Source organism: Diplotaxodon limnothrissa, linkage group LG17, assembly GCF_057381915.1.
Source record: "Diplotaxodon limnothrissa isolate DT_005_m linkage group LG17, D_limnothrissa_male_GT1.1, whole genome shotgun sequence".
NCBI lineage: Eukaryota > Metazoa > Chordata > Actinopteri > Cichliformes > Cichlidae > Diplotaxodon > Diplotaxodon limnothrissa.
In genome coordinates this window covers 8386519-8409596 of record NC_140612.1, presented here as the reverse complement: position 1 = coordinate 8409596, position 23078 = coordinate 8386519, and the positions used below count along the sequence as shown (strand labels likewise).

At 40.9% G+C, this 23078-nt stretch overlaps 1 protein-coding gene across 1 annotated transcript in view; it reads left to right on the top strand.

Annotated features, from left to right (window-relative positions):
* The window catches only part of col24a1 (collagen type XXIV alpha 1), a 90716-nt gene that overhangs the window by 56369 nt on the left and 11269 nt on the right, over positions 1 to 23078 (top strand). Inside the window, exons 26-47 of the mRNA XM_085375375.1 lie at positions 256 to 309; positions 1652 to 1705; positions 2255 to 2308; positions 4207 to 4260; positions 4363 to 4407; positions 5129 to 5173; positions 7913 to 7966; positions 8648 to 8701; positions 8816 to 8869; positions 9034 to 9087; positions 10306 to 10359; positions 10738 to 10845; positions 11307 to 11360; positions 11545 to 11652; positions 12113 to 12166; positions 12693 to 12746; positions 17685 to 17741; positions 18482 to 18535; positions 19135 to 19188; positions 19758 to 19811; positions 20985 to 21038; positions 21733 to 21840. Of these exons, the coding sequence (XP_085231501.1) occupies positions 256 to 309; positions 1652 to 1705; positions 2255 to 2308; positions 4207 to 4260; positions 4363 to 4407; positions 5129 to 5173; positions 7913 to 7966; positions 8648 to 8701; positions 8816 to 8869; positions 9034 to 9087; positions 10306 to 10359; positions 10738 to 10845; positions 11307 to 11360; positions 11545 to 11652; positions 12113 to 12166; positions 12693 to 12746; positions 17685 to 17741; positions 18482 to 18535; positions 19135 to 19188; positions 19758 to 19811; positions 20985 to 21038; positions 21733 to 21840 (1335 nt within the window). The remainder of the gene's footprint in view (positions 1 to 255; positions 310 to 1651; positions 1706 to 2254; positions 2309 to 4206; positions 4261 to 4362; positions 4408 to 5128; positions 5174 to 7912; positions 7967 to 8647; positions 8702 to 8815; positions 8870 to 9033; positions 9088 to 10305; positions 10360 to 10737; positions 10846 to 11306; positions 11361 to 11544; positions 11653 to 12112; positions 12167 to 12692; positions 12747 to 17684; positions 17742 to 18481; positions 18536 to 19134; positions 19189 to 19757; positions 19812 to 20984; positions 21039 to 21732; positions 21841 to 23078) is intronic.

The following is a 23078-nucleotide window of genomic DNA, read 5'->3' as shown; positions in this document are numbered from 1 at the left end:
TTACAGAGGTTAAAAAAAGCCCTTGGAAGCTTTACTGATCAGCTGGGCTTACTTTTGGCTTTTATTATACTGTGCAGAGGGCCAAAGACAATATATATATTAGTATCTGCTATTTGTACACCACTGTCACATTTACCTTCTACACTTAAAGAAGCTCCTCTCCACTTTCATGGCTTTTATTAAGTAGAAATGTATGTGAATGCGTGTTGAGGTTTTAGGTCATGGTTTAATGATCAACTCTTCCTTTTCCTCCAGGGTGACCGGGGACCACCAGGTCCAACAGGTCCAGCCGGAGAGAAGGGGCCCAGGGTAAGTGCAGTCACTCAGGATATTCTGCAGCTCTCCGTTTCTTGTCTGACAGCTCACAAACCTACGGTAAAAGGGTTAATAGACTAAAACAGTAAACTAATGGCTAAAGATGATGAGTTAAATTCGAACCACTAAGCGATGCTGGCTGTAAGCTTTGGCAGATGTTACATGTTTTAGTTCCTGGAAATGAAGGCAGACCCTCTAGAGACCCAAGTTCCAGATTACTCCGTGTTGCAACTTCTGAAGGTACAAATGTTTGCAAAATAGATCTTTCCACAGTGTTGTTATTGAAGGTGTTTGCATAGTGAAACCTTTCACTGTAAATTTGCAGTAATATACTGACAGCAGCACAATATAGAGTATTGCTGCAAATAAACGTGCAGATACTATATTCTTGGAGATTACGAGAATCTTTTAGCTCTTTTAGACACCTATCTAATCTCTAGATAGGTAATATTATCGAATGTACTGAAGGATTAGTTAGAGCTACCCACAGGCATGGAGAATCTGACCAGTGTAGCAGACCACTAACAGTCATTCACAGTTTGTACCTCATTGTAACACTAAAGAGAGCCAAAACCTAACCTAGCTGTGTATAAACTGAGTAAACATAGTGCCCATTGATTGTGGGTTACTGAGACTGAGTAAAAACAGTGTCCAGTGCAGCAGTGTTTCTTATATGTGCTGTAATGCTGCATGAATCTTCAAGAGAAGCTGGCCTACATCCTACACTGTCCAGGGGCCTTGGATTGACTCCATGTCTGTGGCTTTGGGCCCCAGGCCTGACCTAACTAATCTGGTGGCAGTCAAAAGGCTAGCGTGCACATTTGGCTAAGAAGGAGAGAGATGTTTGTGAGCTGCGAGAGGGATTGCAGTGATTTGTGTGAACCAGTTGGTGGTGTAATGTAGCCACATTAACGAGGAGTGGAGGTTGAGTTTAGAGGCTTGTGCTGTGTAATCATCACAGATTACAATGATCTTATCCAGAAATTCTGTTTCTGTTCAAAGACAATTTGCAGGATTAGCATTTTCTGGAACGTGTTCTAGTCTTTAGTGACTTTCTTTGACTTTTGGGTGTTATTCCCTCATAGATAATTATAGGAAAATACTGTAAAATGTGGGTGAGAACCACAACACCGAACAGCCTGGAGCCCATTCTAAGACAACATAATATGAAACACAGTTCTGTTCACCGCTGCCCCAGATTAGCTGCTGATCCCAAAGCATAGTGCAGATAAGCCTGGATATTTTATGTCGTGTTACCGCTTTTACTTTTTAAAAATGATTTTGTAGGCGATATCAATAAAGAGTGACATGTTTTCCCCTTTCTTTTTGGTGTCAGGGTTATCCAGGGTTGCCAGGGAGCCCAGGGGACATCGGCATGCAAGGTGCACCTGTAAGTGGAGCAACAAAAACATGCAGGATTTTAACCTCATGCATACCTCCCTATATGTGTATTTTTTGTCATCAATTTCCTTTGCTGAGTACTTTTTGCTCCCTGTGTATTAATGAATCTCATCTTCTGTACCAAGTGTCTCGGCTGGATGTCTGTAAATACCTAAATTGCAAGATTTTCTTGGGCCCTTAAACTGTGCTGAAGGATCACGCTCGTCTTTGTAAACACCCAAAGTTTATGAGGGCTATTTGATACATCAGTTTCCCCCATTCTCACAATTTAGCGTGGAGCAGTAAACAGTGCGTCTAACTGGCTGAAGATCATTTCCACCGAGCTGTTTGTGCAGCATGCCGTAGGTTCACAGCATTAGTGATGATGTGGTTAGAAGATGCATAGTTATTTTATCTAAATATTATAACCATAACTCCACCAAATATTATGAAAACCTTCAAACTTTATTCTTATTTTTTCCCTTCTTCTTATAATTTCCTGGTCTATGTTCTCACTAATTTCACTTCTATATCCACACTGTTTTTTTTTTTCTGACAGGGTCCACCGGGACCGAGGGGTAGTCCAGGCATTGCTGGGCCAAAGGGTAGAAGGGTAAGAGGAGACTGTAACATTTGGGCACAAGCTGCATCAGTCCCTTAAAAAAAACTTCCCTCATCAGACCTTTGGTTTGTCTGTTTCACATCACATCTTCTTTCCCATAAACCAGAGCTTGAAGCAATTAAAAGACATGTGGATGTCGTTCCACATGGCCCAAGCTTCTTTATAGGTGCAATTACAACTGTTTCACGAGCACCATGAATCTAGTGTTACAAGACATCATTGTAAGGTCAAACCAGTGAGGTGATTTAATGCTGGTGGGACATCGTGTGGCAGAGAGAAGAACAACACCTACAGGTGGCAAAAGAACAGTTTCTGGTTTCTGTGCTTGTGATTTTCTAAGAATTTAAATTCTGCAGCAGCAGAAATTAAGGAGGAAGCAAATTTAAATCCTGAACCAACTTGGCAGATATACATGCCACGGCATGTCCTGCTATCTTTTAATAAGATTACTGCAGTCCTGTGGTATTAACAGAAATCTGTTTGCCCTCAAAAAAAAGATTGGATTTTTTATTTGATTGGAAACAAACTCTTTTGTTTTGTATCTTGACATTTAGAAAAGTCCCCGAAGAATCGTTTAATTGTTAACACATAAGCAGCTTTTCCAAATTTCTTTTACCAGCAAGGTAGTTAAAAGTTTGGTGCTTTCTTGTAAAATACTGGGCTAACGTAAGCAAGCAGAAGCTCATTTTGGACTTTTCAAACTTTTATTTTTGCAAAAATCGCCTCTTTAAATTGATAGTTTACATCCACTTACAGTAGCTTCTGCACCAAACAGCAGCTTTCTAGTTGAATGTGTCCTATTAGGAGAAAAAATAATTGTAATAAGTTACTACCACATTACTTTAGTTCTCATCTGAGATCGTCTTCTTTAATTCTCAGAATGTTTTCTTCCTTCTGCATATTTTGCCCAGAAAGACATACGACACTTGCCACTTGAGTTGTTTAACATAATCCACACGTGTGTCAGTTCTGTCTTTGTTGAGGTCAAATACATCAGTCATTGTAAATGCATGTGATTTATTGTAGGCCAAAGAAAACTGACTAAAGTGAATTATTAAAAAACAGCTGTTATTGAAACAACTAAATAACTGCTTTGCCTATTTTCCCACCAAAAAACATGAAGAAATATGAATCTCAGTCAACATCTGGTTAGTTGTGAGACAGGCAGCCAAGCTGACCAAGCTGACCTTTAAAATGACAGCAAACCTTATGGCAACTCAGTGTTGTCATAATTTTACTGCTCCATGACCTCAGTGCCACACTGCAGGGGTGAATGTACGTCACCTGCCTTCAGTTAGTGTCCGTGCCACTAAGAAAAGTTTTTTCCACACTATTACAAGATTAAACAGATAAAGGAACATAGCATCCATTATAACATGAAAGATTAGGCAAAAGTAAATGACTCAATGGTGTTTAAATCAAGACTGAGGTTGGAGAGGTGAACAAAAGGAAAAAGAATATAACGATAAATCCTACAAGGAAGATAAAAGAGCAGAGTGACACGAGAGGCTCAAGCAAAATAGCAGCAGATTTGTCCTCAAAGGAAGAGATATAAAAGGAAGACTCAATGGAGAGATAAGCTGAAAGGTCTAAAAGCATGGACAGGAGCAAAAAAAAAAGAGGGGGGCTGAGGGTGTCTGTGTTATAGATCGTTGTCTCTGTATGGTGGCGCTACAATGCTGTGAAACCCCTGAATCTCTGTGGGGGTGGGAGGCTGCTACATCAGGCTGGAACACCTCCCCAAACAGACAAACAATACAGACTAATTACTTTGCTGGTGGTGCTGTTTCATTACCCATAGTTGGCATGTGAGAGCTTAGATGCTCAACGTACTGTTCTTTCTTTGTTGAGTGATGTTCAGTGGTGTGGCTCGTCTTGTTTTTGCACAGGGACCCCGAGGTCCAGATGGCCCACCGGGAGAACTGGGTCCTGAGGGCATCAAGGTAACATCATGGTATAGATATAGTAGGAAATTGACACTAATTCCTGTGTGTTAGCTGAGGCTTTATCCTAAATCTCGTTCCAAACGGTGGTATGTTTTTCAGGGTGAAAAGGGGGAGATCGGACCTAAAGGAGAGCCAAGCTTAATAGTAAGTAGTCTTTAGGTCAACGTGTTTTCACATCTGTATAAGAGAGAAACAGGGAATGCTGTGTGTTTTACATATACTTGAAGGCCTTTGAGTACATTTACGTAGCTTAATTTGTCTGAAGCCAAGAATAATAAAAAAAGTCATAAAATATGCGTCATCCAGCTTCATCGGACAAGCCAACAAGCACGCCCCCCTTCTTGAAGATGCATATTCACTTCGTGGAAAGGTCACGAGTGCGTCTGATTTCAAACAGCATCAAGAACAACAACGGCTTGCCCGGTGCACAAGCTCCATCAGACTTTAAGCAGTTTTTATCTTCAGAGGGAGGCTTTGGTCTAGTTGCCCCTGTGGCGGATTAGACGCAAATGTAATTCGCCTGTGCTGCTGGCGGTCTGTAGTAAAAGAAACCTGATCTCAATAAGCTGAAGAGTAGCAGGATGAAAGTAAACATTTGGGCTGTTTTGCGCCATCATGCAGTTGAAGATAAATGAACAACACATTTATTTATTCCTCCTGCAAAACACTCACATTTTTGTCTTCATATGGGAGAAATTCCCTAAAACTCGATGTTTGAGCGGTCAATGTCAAACATCCGTCTTTCTGCTGTGCGGTAGTAGCTGGAACTGCATCACCATCAGACATGGTAATGGGTTTGATTTGAGTTAACCTAACGTATTTCAATACACGTTAATCATTCATATGTATATTTTTCTTCTTGAAGGGCAAGGCTGGAAATCCAGGAGAGAGAGGCCCTCCTGGGAAGCCTGTGAGTAATATTTCTTTCCTTTTGTCTCTTAAAGCTTTTTTTTTTTTTTTTTTGAGAAGCAACAGTGTAGAATAGTACTTTAAAGCTATCATGAAGAATCTTTTTATTTGCACTAACAATACACACTCTGCGCTCTTCATCAGCATGTGATGATGCGCTCCTTGCTGCTCGTCTGGCATGACTTCAAGGTTTCGCACGTTGCGCGGTACTAAAATTATTATGTCTCAGTTGCTAACACAATTTCCTTCTTTTATATTTAGGAAATAAGGAGTAAATCTTCACTACTTTAAGCCCGTTTACAGTGTTCAAAGTCCAAATAAGACATTCATCCAGACCTGTTTCATTTCATTTAATCACAGCCATCCATTTTCTTAACTGTTTATCCAGTTCGTGGTTGCAGATTAGATAAGGGTTTATTAAGAGAAATGGAATGCACCTTTCTACTCTGTTTCATCACTCAAAGTGCTTTGTATAACATTGCTCAGTCACCCATTCATTTCAGCACTTTTTTCTATGTCTGAGTGCTCGCTATATCTAACATTCACACGTTCACACTCCAGTGAAAGCATGGAGGGCAACTCAGGCTTCAGTATCTCACCAAGGATACTTTTAAGCATGCAGAGTGGAACAATTATACTTCAGTGTTTTTGATCAAAGAGCTGTGACCACAGTAAATACTCAGTGGGATATTTGAACAAATAGATGCAGCAGGTCACGCCACAGTCAGACTTTTGGCAGATTTTAGGAGCCCTAGGTTGTTGTTTTTTTTTGGGGTTTTTTCCAACCCTTTTTTGGTCTTTACAATTAATTATTGATCAAATGATGAATTGCAGTTTTGATGCATTGCGAAAGGCTGCAATAACTGATCAACAGATGGCAAAAGCATGTAAACAGCAGAGATCAGTGGCACAATCAAAAATGGCTCCATGTGGGCTGGTTAATTATGGAGTGATGATCTTCACAGCAGTCATATCTATCTGTCTAGCTCGCTACTCTCTCTCTCTAATATGTATGTATGTGTGTATATGTAGATAGATATAGATATATATGCTGTTTATCACCTTCATTTCTTTTCGTGCTGTTGTTTGGCTTGTCTTCATTTACCACTGACAAATGAGCTTCTTTACTTGCCCACAAATCATGTCTTGGCTGAACATTTGACGCTTTGGGATTGTTGGTAATCATTCTTATCAGACAAACACCTACAAAGACGCGTCTGGGCCTGCGTTCTCTCTCTCAGTCAGCCATCGGTACAGTGAAACCACTCGTTCAGTACATTCGTGCCATCCTTTGGACGGGACATCAAGCACAAACTTGGGACTTGTTTCAACCTGTGTGCTTTCCAAACACAGCTTGCATCCTCACCTCACAGCGAGGAGTTTCTGCTGACAGTAGCTTTTGTCCCACTGTTGCTGCTACTGCACTCTTTTAAAGGAACTTTCTCTACCTTTCCTTGCTGCTGCCAAAGATGCAGCATTGTTTCAATTTTTCCAACTCTGACGTCTTAGCGCCATCTTGTGCCCAATAAAATATCTCTCAAAACTTGTAACTCATTCTAATTCCTATTTTCTCTGTGCAAAAAAAAAAAAGAGAAAAAAGAACCAATTGAGTCATAGCGAGAAAACGATGCTATCTGTGATGTCATGTCCCATGAAGCTCACAGTCGAAGGCAGTTCTGTTAAGTTAAAGCAGCTGACAGTGGTTGTGACTGCTGCTCATAAATCTTTTTGTGGTCCACGCTCTTTTTTTAGCCCATTACTCTAACTGGCTCTTGTTTTTAAACAGTAAGTGAACTTTAAAAATTGTCATTGGCTTTTGTGCTTTTTTGTACTTCTCCCCTTAGTTCATTTCACTCACCTCGTGTACAGTTTGAAAACATATTTTTCCCTTGTGTCTAACCTTTTCAGTAGACGGAAGCAATGCTACAGAAGCCCTAAATTAACAGCACTGGGAATTAACAAAATCATTTTTTATGTTTCTGTAGTGGTTAAACCACCATTGTGCACAAGCTCTTTAATCAAAATGATAGTAAATGGTAAATGATGTTATTATTTCTGGATTAAGATGCCAAATTACAGTTATGTTTCCATTCAGGAATGCCAGTAAATGATTTTTAGCGGTTGAATGTCCTTTTGACTGGGACTATTGGACTTTAACCAGCTATGCTGCTCTAAATTAATATCCAAAGGACTTACCTTATTGAATTAAATAGTAAATTGACTTGTTTGTATAAAGCACTTTATACCTCATGTCTCATCACATACGCACTTTTTTTTGTGTCTAAATACTTTCTTCGATAAGTGCACGAGAAGTAACTCAAGGTTCAGTATCTTGCCCAAGAATACTTTGGCACATAGACTGGAGTAGCCAGGGATTAAACCACCAACCTTTAAATTAGCAGATGACCTGCTCTGCTTCATGAGCCACAAAACTTCTGATGTTGCAAATTTAGCTCACAGGCATAAAAACAAATGCCATTGGTCACATAATTGGAGTGTCTTGGCTATACAATGTTTGGACTACGACAAACAGAGTCTCATCCTGGAGTTTCTGTGTTGTGTCTGTAGCTGTCAGGCAACCTTGAAATATTAAACTCAGCCATCGCGTGTGTGTGGCCACACGGGAAATTGTGGTGATAATGATGGTGGTGTTGGTAATGACGAGAAGCCGTGCATGACTTCTGTTAACTACACAGGATGTTTGAGTGAATCACCACTGAGCTCATGATTATGTTTCCAGGGAAAACCAGGTATTCCAGGCAGCACCGGGGAGAGGGGAGCCCAAGGTGAACCAGTAAGTATGCGCTTTTTTCCTGCTGCATTGATGTGGTTGTTACAGGAAACTGCAAACAAACCGCATGCTGTGAAAAACACCTTCAGCAGAACATGTAATGACAGCGGTGAGAACGCGCTCGCCCGTAGATGCTCGCACGAGTTTCGCGAGGGAGAAGCTGTTACAGTTTAAATCACACGAGAAGCTCTGATCTTAGCAGAAAGAGAATCATTTCGGGGGAGGGAGTATATATTTGATATTCTTTATTTTCTTCCCTCTTCTGCTTTCACCACACCTGAATGCTCCCCACCTTGTGCCTCCCTTTTTGGCTTAGTCTTCAAATTCTTAATTTGCCTGGAACTCCTTCAGTCCCCACAGGGGCAGGAGGAATGTCAAACAGTCAGATACAGATATTTATAAGGGTGAGAGCTTTCTGTAATGCTAGATGCTCGGTTTATGTTATAGGTCTCATCTTGTGTGTTTGGCTGGTCTTCAGTCTTTTTATTTCAGACTCATTCAATCTCATCTCTCAGTTCTTTTTCTAGACTAGACATATAATTAAAAGTTGGGGCATTACATGCTAGAATTTTTTATTATATCTATTTTGTTCTATTTTGTTTTAAGTTCCTGATGTAGAAGTTAATGAGATTCCTGAATCATTGTGTTTGTGTGCTTTAGCCATGGTGGTTCTTTTTCTTTCAGGGACCCAGAGGACCTGCTGGAGAGGCTGGACCTGATGGAGAACAAGGACCTGAAGTACTTTACATTAAATGCTCATGATGCTTTATTGATTATGAGTATTATTTGACAATCCTATCCAAATGTATACAAATGAAATATTGCCTATGGTTCTCTTTCCCATCATTGTAGGGTTTACCAGGCTTAGAGGGAGAACCAGGTGCCATTGGAGAGCCAGGGGAAAAGGTTTGTACTGTCTTGTTATAATTCTTGAACCTTTGCCTTCTTCCTGCTCCACTAATTTGCAAATCAATGGGCACGCTCATTGAAAGTGAAACAGCGGGTGATGCAAATATGTAAGTGTGTTCTGACCTCCAGCCAGCTTCTTGTTGTGGTTTGTCTCCCTGTAGGGTGATGTTGGGCCTCCAGGAGCTGAAGGGGAGCAGGGGCAGGAGGGAATGAGAGTGAGTGACTGCAGTTTGCTAATCCCTTCCTTCCCTGTGTTCGGGTAACCCTAACCCAGTTGTATATTTACTCACCCCCCTCATTCTGACAGAGATGTTTTATCCGCTTGCCAGAAGAAAGTAGAAATACAAGAGTGTTTGTGTGATGTATAAACTATATATATATGTAGATGGAACAGACTGCTTTAGTTTCATCTTCCCGTGTTGTGCACAGAATTAGGCAGAGCTTTGAATGGCTGGCTGTCCGTGGGCAGATTTTTTAACATGACAGGGCTTAACTGTGCAAGATCCATTCAAAAACATTGTGTGTTAGATAAGTGTTTCATTAAGTCGAGGCTTATTGCAAAGAATGGCACGATGCAGCCCATGAGTACTGGATATAAGCTGTCAGCAGCAGAGGGGCCAAGCGGCTTCTGTCAAACATGCACGCACTTTATGCCCCAGTCTCTATCTTCCTTTCATCATTTCATGTATTTTAAGTTCCTCATATGTACTTAAAACTATTTTGATTATGTAAAATGTGTGAGAGGAAGCGAGCTAAATCTGCAATCCTTTTCTATCAAATACTTGGATGGAAAACAAAAACCTGGATCATATGTGACATGTGGCAGTATGGTTGTTTCCATGGAGATCTTACCAGTGCAGATGTTCTATGAGGTCTAGGTTTTATAGTTTAAATGATTATATTGTGGATTTCAACATAATTTGAATTTTTCATGAATCTATTTCCATTTTAGAGAGCGCTGCATGATTTTTGCCTTTTGGTTACGCAAAAATAATTATCCCTTAATGTATTTTTGTTTTAAACAAACACATTATAAATACAAGAGTAAGTAAAGTAAAGTCTAGTTCTCATCACATTGAAGTGATGTGCAAGTATATTTGAGGATGCATGCATGCAGTAGGTTGGATTAGGTCGGGCTGGGAGCTTTTTTTTATCACACGTAACCACAGGTTACACAAATTATTAAACAATCTTGTGTTACCAAGGGATGTGAAGTTGTGCAGAGTATTATTTAAACTTGCCGAGGATTTCCAGAAGCAGCATGCCTGTTACTAAGAATCAATGTCTATTTCATAAACGGCTCCAATTAAAACTGAAGTAAAAATTCATAGATGCATTGTAGTTTTCTTGGCACTTGAGTTGAGATGTAATAGGAACTGCTGATTTCTAACTTTTTACAGCAGATGTATTTAAAACTGTTTTTATGTTTTAAGGGTCCTCCCGGTCCCCCTGGTGAAGACGGACCTCAGGGAAAAGATGGCGCCAAGGTTTGTTGACTTGTGTGTTCTTGATTATTTCTGATCAAATGAACCAGGGAGGCAAAAGATTTATTTTAGCAGGACTGACCCTATGATAGTAAATCAAAATGTTAGAACATCCGCAGATTAGCTCAGGATTCCAAAATAGGTCATCCCAGTGGTACATTGAATCTCATTGCATTACTTAGTATATCCACTTAATTTCACACTGGATTTGAGTATGATATTAAAATCTACGGAAGCGGGTGAAAGTAATGTTAGTTTGCCCCAAATCTTCCATCTTTCTAGTGGTAATATAATAAAAGCTTATTCTATTGTTGCTGAATTGTCTTTACTTTTACTCTTTTCTTGTGTGCCTGTTTTCCTCTTTCTACGTCAAATTGCCAGGGTGAACCTGGAGAGCGTGGGCCTTTTGGGGAGCCAGGGGAGAAAGGGACAGAAGGGGATCCTGGACCCCTGGGGCCACCTGGAGAGCCTGGGAAACAGGGTTTCCGTGTAAGTTAATATTGGTCCCAAAGTTTAACTTTCAGATAATACAGCAAACTTCATGTAAATGAGGGAAATCTAGAGACACATTTCTGTAAATAATACCTTTGATTCCCAGTAGGGGTCACTCTACTCTTCAATAAAAACGTTTTGCTACTGGGTTGATAAATTTACCTTGTCAGAGATTTTGGATGTGTAGCATGGTCTGAGAGCTGCAGATCTTAGGTTCTTGGTGTTTGGAGATACAGATCCAAGTCTAGCCATGGGTGACAAGGAGCAAGAAGGTCACTGTTATCTGGAGGGAAGGACGCAGATTCAGAGTGTATCTAGTGTATCAGTATCTGCTGGTTAGTGTTTAATCTGAACATCGGGCAATAAAGTGAGATAGAATCCAGAATATGACAGAGTCTGTTCTGGGATAATTTAAAACGTATTTTAAGCAATATAATTTACTGGCAATCACTTTACAGGGTCCAGAAGGAAAAGTGGGTCCCCCAGGAAACAGAGGACGGCACGGAAAGAAAGTAAATATCCTGATCAGCCAAGTTCCATTTAACACAAAGGGCACATTTAACACAGAGAGCCACTGAGGCATCTAGTCTTATAGTTTATTTTTAAAGTAACCTGCTTACAATAAAACGAAAACAGCAAGATTTATTAATAATACTAATTTTTATGTCTTTTAATTATATTTACAATCTTTTACAGGGAGAGAGGGGTCCTCCTGGTCTTGCTGGGGAGATTGGCGCTCGGGGAGACATCGGCCAGCCGGGCGAGCCAGGACTGAAAGGTGCCAGGGGAACTCGAGGCACATCTGTAAGGTCCCATTTCTTCTTCTACTACTGTAGGTGTTGAAGACTGCAAGCCACAGTTTATATTGAAGGTGTGGCCTGCAGTCTATGATGTTTGTTAATTGAATCTGTGGAATTGTATCAGCTGAACCTTTAGCTATAATGGGCTAGAGAGGGGAAAAAGACACATCTTGTGTATAATTAATTCTTTATACTGCTGAAGTCAATCGAACTCAGAATTTTAAAACCAAAGCAAACTGTTAAAACCAAAGCAAGAAGATGTAAGAGATGGCAAGCTAGGAGGATGCCAGACATTTTTTCAGCTCCCCTTTCAGTAGAACCACTGAGACTACTTTGATATAGCTGTGGATCAACGATTTATAAGCCTGCCAAAGATATATTTATCTGGAGAAGACCTAAAAAGCAAAGCAGAAGCACCATGACTGATTCAAGGCCTTATTTCGCATTTTCTGCATTGCTTCCAGGGTCAGCCTGGAGTCATGGGGATAGACGGGCAACCAGGACTTCCAGGATACCCAGTAAGTTTTTCTTTTCTAAACTTGGTTTCATGAAAACAGTCTTTTTGTCTTCACTCGTGTATACATGAATGTGTATTGTATAACCATGTGGGATAAACACACACACACACACACGAAAACTTAACAACCATATGTGCACATGCTCAGAAACGCACAAAACCCCATGAGTACAGTGCCCTGAGATTTTCATGCCAGAACACTTTACTCACAGTTATTGAAGAAAGAAGGATGACTGACACATCAGTCATCCTTCTTTGCTTTTCTCGGTAGCCTGAGATATCCTCAAAAACACTAGATATCAGAAAATATCTTTAAAAATTCTACACAAATAGAGCCTAATGCTTGTTGCTAATGTTTTTTGTGAATCTGTGTGTGCATGTGTGCTTTTAGAGTCCTTCAGACTTGATTGAATCTGACATAATATATGGAATTTTGTTTATCCCTAAAGAACAGTTCTGATTAAAAGCTAGCATAAGTGTGGCAGCCCCATTACGTACAATAATCAGGTTTTCTTTTTTTTCTTTAGGGGCACCTTGGAAAGCCTGGGCCCGTTGGCCCGCCAGGACCCAAAGGTGAAAAGGTAATTTGATACCTGAATTTGTGACTTATGTCCTTAACTGGATTTCTTAGTGTGATATTCTGGATTAGGCTCTTAAAAGGATCAGGACAGAAGGACGTGGATAGGTGCCTTTATTGAACAGCAGGACATCACACACTAACTTGTTGTTTCTTAGCGGTGCAGAAAACTACCCTTTTTTGTTGTTATATATTGGTCAACCAAGAACTAGCCCTGTAACAGGCACTTCTGTATTTTACCACTGGGGGGCAACAATTCACTCTATTACATTCCTCCCCTTTTAGATTTGTAATTGAAGTAAGCAACCCTTTAAAGAATGTATTTCACTGCCCCCACCAAAAAGAAATATTCTGTGGCCCTTACGAACAATGAACAAATGTAGCCATTACTTCCATTATTAACTCTTCACTTCTAAAATAACTGGCAGTAAATAACTAAAACATAACTCTACATTTTCAAAGATTCAGTCTCTTTGGGGGAACTCTGCGTCTCTCTGGGTATCTGCGTTCCACAGATGGGCTTTGGGTGGTTTCTGGGTTGGATACTGGTGGTTCATCGGTTGTCTGTTTAGGTGGTTCAGGAGGTAAGGAGTGTGATGTTAAAATCCCAGGTGGACTTGGTGGTATCTCTGGAACAACACTGTCCATAATCACTTCTGGCCGTCCCTCTGAAACCGGTGAAAATGTAACTGGGGGTTTCTCCACAGTCTGTCTCCATGGTAACAGGTGATCCACATGTATTGTGTGTGTTCTCTGTCCCTCTTGTATCAGGTAAGTAACACTTCCCATTTTCTTCAGAACTGTTCCCTGAGTCCATTTTGTTTCCCCCCCCCCCCTGAAGTTTCGGATACGCACAGCGTCTCCCTCCGAAAAAACACGAACAGGTTGGGTTTTGTAATCATGGTGTCGCTTCTGCTCAGACTGTTTCTGTTCAATGTGTCTGCTTAGTTCAGGTTTCAGCAGGCTGAAGCGAGTCCGGATCTGACGTTTCAGGAACAACTCTGCTGGTGTACGACCCGTTACAGTGTGCGGTGTACTGCGATACATGATAAGGAAGTTTGCCAAACGATGACTGAGTGGCAATGTGGCCTTACCATCTGCTTCCAGCACATTTTTCATCAGGGATCGTTTCAGGATTTGTACTGACCTCTCTGCTGCCCCGTTTGATGCAGGATGATAGGCAGGAACAGCTGTGTGTCTGATCCCATTTAACTCCAGAAACTGATTGAATTCCTTTGACACAAGTTGAGGTCCATTGTCTGAAACAAGCTCTTCTGGAAGTCCATATGAAGCAAATAACCCTCTCAAAACCTCAATGGTGTTGTGTGAGGTAATGGATGGCATAGGGAACACTTCCAACCATTTTGAATGACTGTCAATGACAACTAAAAAGTACTGCTTGCCTTTTTCAGCGAAATCAATGTGAATCCGTTGCCAAACTCTCTCAGGCCACTTCCACGGATGGAGTGGTGCAACGGGTGGTGACTTCTGTACAGCCTGACAGACTGAGCAGCTTTGAACCAGTTCTTGTATATCACCATCACAGCCTGGCCACCACAGGTAACTGCGAGCGAGTGCTTTCATACGACAGATACCTGGATGTTCATGATGCAGGTCTTCCAGCACTTTCTGTTGGTAAACCGGTGGAATGATGACCCGTTGTCCCCAAAGAACACATCCTTGTTCTGCTGACAGCTCGTGTCTGCGTGTAAAGTAAGGCTTAAGTGATTCGTCTTGCATATAACTTGGCCACCCATTCATGGTGTAGCTCCAGACCTTGCTGAGGATTGGATCCTTCATGGTTGCTCTCTCAATGTCTTTAGCTACTATTGGTAGCTCTTCCACATGTGAGAAATAGAAGATACTTCCCTCAGCGGCAATGTTGTCTGGCGTATTCCGAGGTAGACGTGACAATGCATCTGCATTAGCATGTTCAGCTGATCTTCTATATTCAATGTCATAATTGTATGCCATTAGAATAAGAGCCCAGCGTTGCATTCTTAGTGCAGCGAGTGTTGGGACAGCTGACTTTGGCCCTAGTATAGCCAGCAGTGGCTTATGATCTGTTATGAGGGTGAATTTCCTTCCATACAGATATTTATGGAATTTCTTTACTCCAAAAATTATGGCAAGGGCCTCTTTTTCTATCTGGGCATACTTTCGCTCAGCTTCAGTTAATGTTCTTGATGCGAAAGCCACAGGCCTTTCCTCTCCATTTTCCATGACATGAGAGATGACTGCGCCCAATCCATAAGGTGATGCATCGCAGGCTAACTTCAATGGCAGATTTGTGCTGTAGTGCACCAACACTTTGTTCTGCAGCAGTAGACTTTTTGCATCCCTGAATGCTTTTGCACATTCCATGGTCCAAATCCATTTAGCATCTTTTCTCAACAGGTTATGCAAAGGCTGAAGAATGGTGGATGGATTTTCCAAAAATCGACTGTAGTAATTTAGAAGACCAAGAAAGGACTTCAGTTCAGTGACGTTTGTTGGTTCTGGTGCATTTGCTATGGCTGCTACCCTTTCCTCTAAAGGATGCAGACCATCCCTGTCAATACGATGTCCCAGGTACTCCACACTGCTCTGAAGAAAGTGGCACTTGGAAAGCTTCACTCTGACACCATGCTTCTCCAGACGTGTGAGTACTTCCTCCAACCTCTTCAAATGATCCCTTTCAGATGAAGCAGTGATGAGGATGTCATCCAAAAAGCAGGTGACATGCTCCATCCCCTGAAGGATTTGATCCATCACAGACTGGAAAAGAGCCGGAGCACTGGAAACACCATAGCTGAGGCGATTGTACTTATAGAGACCTTTGTGTGTGTTGATGACCAGATACTTCTCTGATTCTTCATCTAACTGTAGCTGCTGATAGGCATGAGAAAGGTCAAGTTTACTGAAGGATGTTCCTCCAGCTAAAGTGGCAAACAAATCTTCAGTATTTGGAAGTGGATATCTTTCCTCTTCAACACACTGGTTGACACTGACTTTGTAGTCACCACATATCCTAATTGTTTTGTCTGCCTTTGGCACAGTAACAATAGGGGATGCCCACTCACTTTTCTCAACCTTTGGAAAAGGTGAAGGTTATTTCAATCTGTCCAGCTCCTTTTCCACAGCTTCTTTTAGTGCATAAGGAACTGGGCGAGCTTTACAGAAAATTGGTGTGGTGTTTGGTTTAGTGTGGATTCTAGCTTTAAATCCCTTTATGCAGCCTTGGTCATCCGAAAACACTGCCTGATGGCGCTGAATCACTTCTAGTACTCCTGGCTTTGCTTCTTTCTGCACCAGTACCTTGTGTACTGTGAAAATCTGTTTCCAGTTCAGCTGTAGTTTCTTTAACCAGTTTCGTCCAATCAGAGCTGGTCTGTCTCCCTGAACAACGATCAGTGGTAGGGTGATGTTTTGAGTCCCATACTGTACTGGTAACATAATATATCCACGCACAGCAATGTGTTGGCCTGAGTAGGACTTGAGCTTTAGCCCACTGGCTGGTTTTATAGGGAAATGAGTGAGATGCGTCTGATACTACCGACACTGCTGATCCTGTATCCAGCAGCATGGTGGTGTTCTTGCTCCCAAGCGCAACATCCACTGTGTATCCCTTCTCACTGGAGGTGATGGAGTACATTGAATAAACTCCAAAAAGTTCAGCTTCATCATTCCTACTTGAGCATTCATCCTCAGTTTCCAAATACTGAGTTTGCTGACTGAATTTTTTATTCCTGCAAGCACGTGCAATGTGTCCTATTTTTGCACAAACATGACACTTTTCGCTCTTAAATTTGCACTCACGTGCTGAATGCTTTCCACCACAACGATAACATGGTTGCTTCATTCCTGTGTCTTTTTAGGTCCCTTCCAGTTCTTTGGCTTGTTATTGCCCTCTTGCCTGTTCTGTCCTTTCCATCCTTTGTTGAAAAAATTTGGAGCATTTGTCAAGGCATTTACGTGGTGAGGGTCCTGGCGTCCTGAGAACTCCATCGTATTTTTCGAAGCGAGTTCCATGGATACGGCAATCTCACATGCACGTGGAAATGTAAGATCCTTTTCCGATAGTAGCTTGCGCTGCACAGCATCAGAACGCAGCCCACTAACAAAACGATCCCTCAGGGCCTCATCCAAATATTGTCCAAAATCACATGTGGCTGACAACTGCCTCAGGGCGACAACATAGTCAGAAACTGCCTCCCCTTCTTTCTGGTTACGTTTCTGAAAACGAAAACGCTCAGCTATCACCACTGGAGTCGGCTTATAATGCGCACTTAACGCCCCAGTCAGCGCTGCATATCCCATGGTACTCGGTACCCTCGGAGACACAAGATTCTTTAGCAGCCTGTATGTATCTGCTCCGATCACAGAGAGAAACGTGCACACTTTCTTCTCATCTGAAACATCATTTGCCAACATCCATTGCTCCAACCGCTCCAAATATGACTCAAAATCTTCCTTCGATTCATTATACTCTTCAACACGACCCACATGCATCGCCATGTTAGCTCACCAAAAGCTGTTCCGCTGCAGCCGTGAAGAAAACGTCTTGATTTGTCTTTTTCTTTACATGTGAACACAACCCTCCTACAGCCTCTGTCACGCTGTGGAAATCTTTAGAATCCTCGTCGCCAGTTGTGATATTCTGGATTAGGCTCTTAAAAGGATCAGGACAGAAGGACGTGGATAGGTGCCTTTATTGAACAGCAGGACATCACACACTAACTTGTTGTTTCTTAGCGGTGCAGAAAACTACCCTTTTTTGTTGTTATATATTGGTCAACCAAGAACTAGCCCTGTAACAGGCACTTCTGTATTTTACCACTGGGGGGCAACAATTCACTCTATTACACTTAGGTTATTCAGAGTTCTTTAAAGTACTAAATTATCTGCCTGCAATCTACATCCACTCATCTATGATTGTATGTTTGCGTTTGCTACATCCCAGGGTTACCCAGGCGAGGACAACAGGACCCCAGGACTGCCAGGGCCCTTAGGTGAACCAGTAGGTCTTGCTTTCCTTTAAACTCTCCATTCTGAACTCTCCTTGCTCTGCTTATCCAAAGCAATTTAAATACCAGATTGAGACTGGATGTAAAAGTTAATCCTGATCAGCTCCTGATTTTAGCACCAAATGCACTCATTGATAAAAAATGAATGTTAAAGTTTCTTATCCTAAATCTGTCATGTGCATGAAGCGATTATCAACCTTCTGTGTCTTAATTACTGACTGAGAAGTTAGAGACAAAACGGCTACCTCACACACAGGGCACAGCTAAAGTTTTCTTCCTAATACCTAAGTCACCACAAGGATTCAGCATATTTCACAGTGACTCATTCTTAAACTAATATCAAAGGAGGATCAGCATAAAGCGGCTTTAGAAACCCCGGAGTCATGCAGTCATACAACAGTTGTGTTCTCTAAGATGCATTTCCCCTGCAATAGTCATGATGACTACTGACAGAGGCTACACTGCATGAACAGTTGGAGGTATTGGCTGTCTGCACGTCAGTAGTATTGAATTTTCAAGTTGGCACAGAATTGCAGTGTATAGTATAAGCAATACAATGCCAGCCTCTGCTTTATTGTACCCTGTAATCACGTTCAGAGAGATTCATGTGTTTGATATGTGGGGAGTGAGTCTGAGTAGGTGCCCAGCTCACCTGAAGCTGTGCAGGTAAAAGACAGTCATGTATGTATATGCAGTATGCACATTCATGTGTGTGCATTCATTGTCTACGCAGGGGCCTCCAGGGGAACGAGGAGAGCGTGGAGAGTCGGGGGATGAAGGCTATCAGGTAGGAACGAACCATTAAACGTCAGACACACGGCACTCCGCTCAGTCTGCTTGATTGTTGTTTATACTCCACGCTGCCCCTTTCGCATGAAGAGCAGACCACACATGTTGGAGAGGATTACCAAAATCCGAGCAATAAGGCTGAGAAAATCTGTTGCTTTTTCCCAAGAAGTACACACACTTGAGCACAAGTTCACGGTGATGGCAACGTATTAACTGGGGGGGTCTGTGCTAGTCTGTGAACTCGTCTCCAAATTCAAAAATCTTCATTGTCGTTAACATATAAAACATTTTGGTTTTTAGATGCATTTGTTTTTGTTGTATTATTCTGTAGTTTCCTTAGACAGGACAAAAGACAGACTGGTTAGTTAAGTAAATGGATGAAATAGCTTAATTCGGTGCAGTTATAGATAATATAAAAAAATCCTAGTTTTGATACTATGGAGCCTCTGAGTTTTTACTGCAGGTGGAAAAGAGGCATTTGGGTATAGACATTAATTATGCTTTTGGGCTCCCTCTTTAGTAAAGAACATGAGAATGATGTGTATGTATTATTCACAAATAAAAAGTTACTTATCAAATCTGAAAATTATGTTTCAGGGCTATATCGGTACCCCTGGACCTCGTGGGGCTTCTGGACCACAAGGCCCACCGGTAAGTCAGTAAACAGCTGCCTAAAAATTTACAAAGAACTAAACCGAAGTTTTAGACTGAAGAAGGCTCGTGGATGAGAGCTAAAGAAGACTTAAAGAAGTCTGGTTGCCTTTTTATTTTCAAGCTTAAGACTACCATGACCTAATGGCAGAGAACCCACACAGCCGTAGCAACACTATTTAATCTGTTGTTTTTTTACATTTACCCACAGTTAAATATCTCTACTGTGTGCTGGCCATATTGTGGTGATGATAAATATATGAAATATCTAAATGTGTTCTTTCAAAGGGTGACAGATAAGTACGTCTTTAAATCAAAACTTTTTATTCAGTTTGAGAGTGTGATTGTTCTCCTAACAGGAAAATGCCTATTAGATTAGGATCTATACTGTGGGATATACTGTATATGCTGTGGAGTGTTAAAAGTGACTCGATTAAGAAGTAGGGTAAACAAGGATATTCCTTATAATCATAATATTGCATATCATTTTTATATAGATCTACACAGCTTGATAATATTTTGCGTGTTTATATTCTACTTACTTTATAGTGTATTCTTCCTTCGCACAGGGATCTCCAGGCTCCCCCGGAGAACCAGGCCCAAAAGGAGAAAAAGGAGCTCCGGTGAGACTTGACACCATTCACATACAGCATAATACAGCTTTTCAATAATGTGAATAGTTTAGGAAATCACTAAATTTGGTCTCTTCTCTGTGTGGAATGATTGATTTACACCTGACAGTAGAAAATGTACAAAACCAGATGCAAACAGATTTAACCAAAATCCCCAATTTGTCATTTTTTTAGCTGTCACCACAGGAGCATGCTGCTACAGATGTTTAAGCTGCTTGTCACGCTAGATAATTTTAGCTCAGCTGTGGTAGAATTCTGCTTACTTCATCGAGATAGAAAGCAGGCGGTTGAAGAAAAAAAAGATGCTTGGAGCAATGAAGTTTGGACAGCAACCAGGGAACTGCAGCTTTTCCTTACACCCTGAATGCACCATTAAACTTCTCAAATATTTAATCTGATGTTTATTAATGGCTCATTGCTTTTTGTTCTTTGATACTTAAAATGCAGATACGTTTCACTAACATGTGCTACCTTGAACTAACAGGTTTGCTTGCTTAGTCTCATGTTCTTTAGAGCCCTCAGTCTTCACAGGCTTTCTAATTGCATAACTATGCATAACTATGATTTCCCTGTGCAACAGCTTTGACGCTCCTTGATCAGGTTCCATACGGCCTTTTGTAATCTTGAAGTGTCACAGGTGTACAGACATGACTGACTCGCCACCACATGCGAAACAGCTTGTATAGAAGAGTGATTATATAAGCAGTTCACATACTATCCAACCATTTCAGTGGATTTCGCCAAACTCGAGTTCAAATTACGTTTGTGCAATACCTTAACATGGAACTTGTATTTCCATATGCTTAGAAGCACTGAGAACTTAGCAGCCTGCCAGGAAACACTGGAAACTTTGAGGATCTTCTGTATGCCTGTTTTAGATTAACAGCTTTGATAAAGCATTTCTTAAACAATATCTCTCTGGGACTATGAATAAATCACTGTCACTGGGTTGATGTTTTTAGCTGTTATGGTTTTAAAGTATCCATAAAGGTTTTGAACTGGACATTTCTTGCAACAGTATTCAGTGATTTTCACTAAAATCTGAAACATTTCTCTGTGAAGTATAGTAAAAATCACATTTTTACTGTGTAGAGAGTGATATACTAAAACATTTGTGTTTTCTTTTTAATGCACATGTTATTTTTCATGTTTATGTTTTTCTAGGGTTTGGCTGGAAAGAAAGGTGCAAGAGGTCTGGTTGGAGCTCCCGGCATTGAAGTAAGCATCATATTAGCTCAGTTAAGTGAATGGCCTAAAGAGAAGCAGCCGCCTCTTTACATTAGCTGAGAACCTTCTGCATCATCAAATTATTGCATATGTCTACACGGTTCTCATTCCTTTAAAAGAAAAAAAATCACAAGATCAACAGTGATCATTGAGAAAATAAACAGATGTGAGCTTTAATTTAAAAAACTTGATAAGCCAAAACCCAACATGATTGCAATAAAAATGCAAAAACTAAACTAAATCAAACTATGAGGAAGGCACTAAAGACAAAAGTAGGACATCTGGGAGCAGATGATTACACAAAGAGAAAGACAAGACTAGACATACAGGCTTAGGGATGACTGACAATGAGACACAGTTGGAAATAAACAGGCAGGAAAGGAACAAAGACAGGAGACAAAACCCAGAGCAAGACACACAAGAAAACCAACCTTCAAAATAAAACGAAGTAACTGAAAGACAAAGTAACTGACAAATATGAAGACAGAGAAGACCAGGATAAATATTTTACTGTAATTTCTAACGATCCAGATGGTGGACTTCAGTGCTTCAGGCTAAGCATCAGAGGAAGAATCACAGGTGTAAATATAGTCACGAGATTATTGACGGAAAGTGATGTTTTACGAAAAGATTGATGGTATTTTTAAATGCCCCTCTGGCTGAAACTGACACTGTCATTTAACAGGGGCCGACTGGTTTACCTGGGCTCACAGGAATGAAGGGTTATCCAGGCCCTGATGGCCCCCCGGGACCAACTGGCTTAGCAGGACTCCCAGGAAACCAAGGTCGACAGGTAATCGGTGACATATAGACAGCAGCGTTTCCTTGGTGTTGGGATTAACATTATAGCAAACGCTAACTACGGTAGCCTTAAGTAATTGATTAGCTTACTATTTTAGGCAATTCAATAGTCTCACATTAATGAAATATATTTAAAAAGCAGAGTTCAGTTGAATGTTTTTCACCATGAGCACTGTTAATGTTGGTCGCAGAAGGAGTCGAAAGACGTAGTTGCACAGCTAAACTGTCAACAGGGGAGTTCCTTTACTGGAGACTTGCGGCGTGCTTTCTGTAGCACCACAAAAATCAACAAATGGGACTCATGGAATTGCAAGTGACCAAAGATTTACTCCAGCTCCTTCCATCTGTTATTGTATGAGTGGGACTGGAGACTTGGACTGATCATTAAATGTCTTGTTTGATTTGATTGGCCTCTTCATTTTGGGCCTCTCCAAATATATATGCAGCCAAAGTGGACTGGGATTACATGCGTGCAAAAGGCCTTTTAGCCAAGTTGGAAAGCCAAGTCCTACTGGTCTGGCTTTTATTTAGATAATGTTGTATGAAAGTCTAGTGAGGCTAATTTTAGCCATTGATGCTTTTCAGATTAACTAAAACTATACAGTTTCCCATTGGTAACATCCCCAACTGCACTGGTGTTGAAAGAACGTGAATAATCCCTTAAAATTATATCTGTCTAATTTAAATATAGTAACATGTCTTACATTGCTGTGTAAAAAGTAATGCAATGATTTGACATTGCATCACTTTTTACTTTCAGCTCCACAAGAAGGCAAATTTTCAGGTCTGCTGTAGTAGAGGGCCGTTGTTGTTTTACTTGATAAAGGACATTCTTCACTCCTTAACTTCAAGTCTTTAAATCAAACTGCTGCTTAAAAGCGGCTGATTCTGAGTCTTGGAGAAACCCTTTCAAATAATTTTCAGCTTTTCTGTGAATCAGTTTTAGTTTTTCACTCAAGCTGCCAAGAAAAAACTGTCAGGTTTCATAAATCCTTTTGTCGTTATCGTCTTTGCCCTTTGTGCCTAAGTTGGCACAGAATTCACTGTGACATCATAAATGAAATTTTTGGAAATAACTTAACAATTCATGCTCATGTTAAAAAGAATCACAACATTAATTTCTAATATGATAAAATGATGAACCGATTATGCATCACATGCCAAGTACCAGATGTCCATGGATGTTGTTATCTAGGTTTAATCTGGTCTGCCATTCGTGACATTTACAGA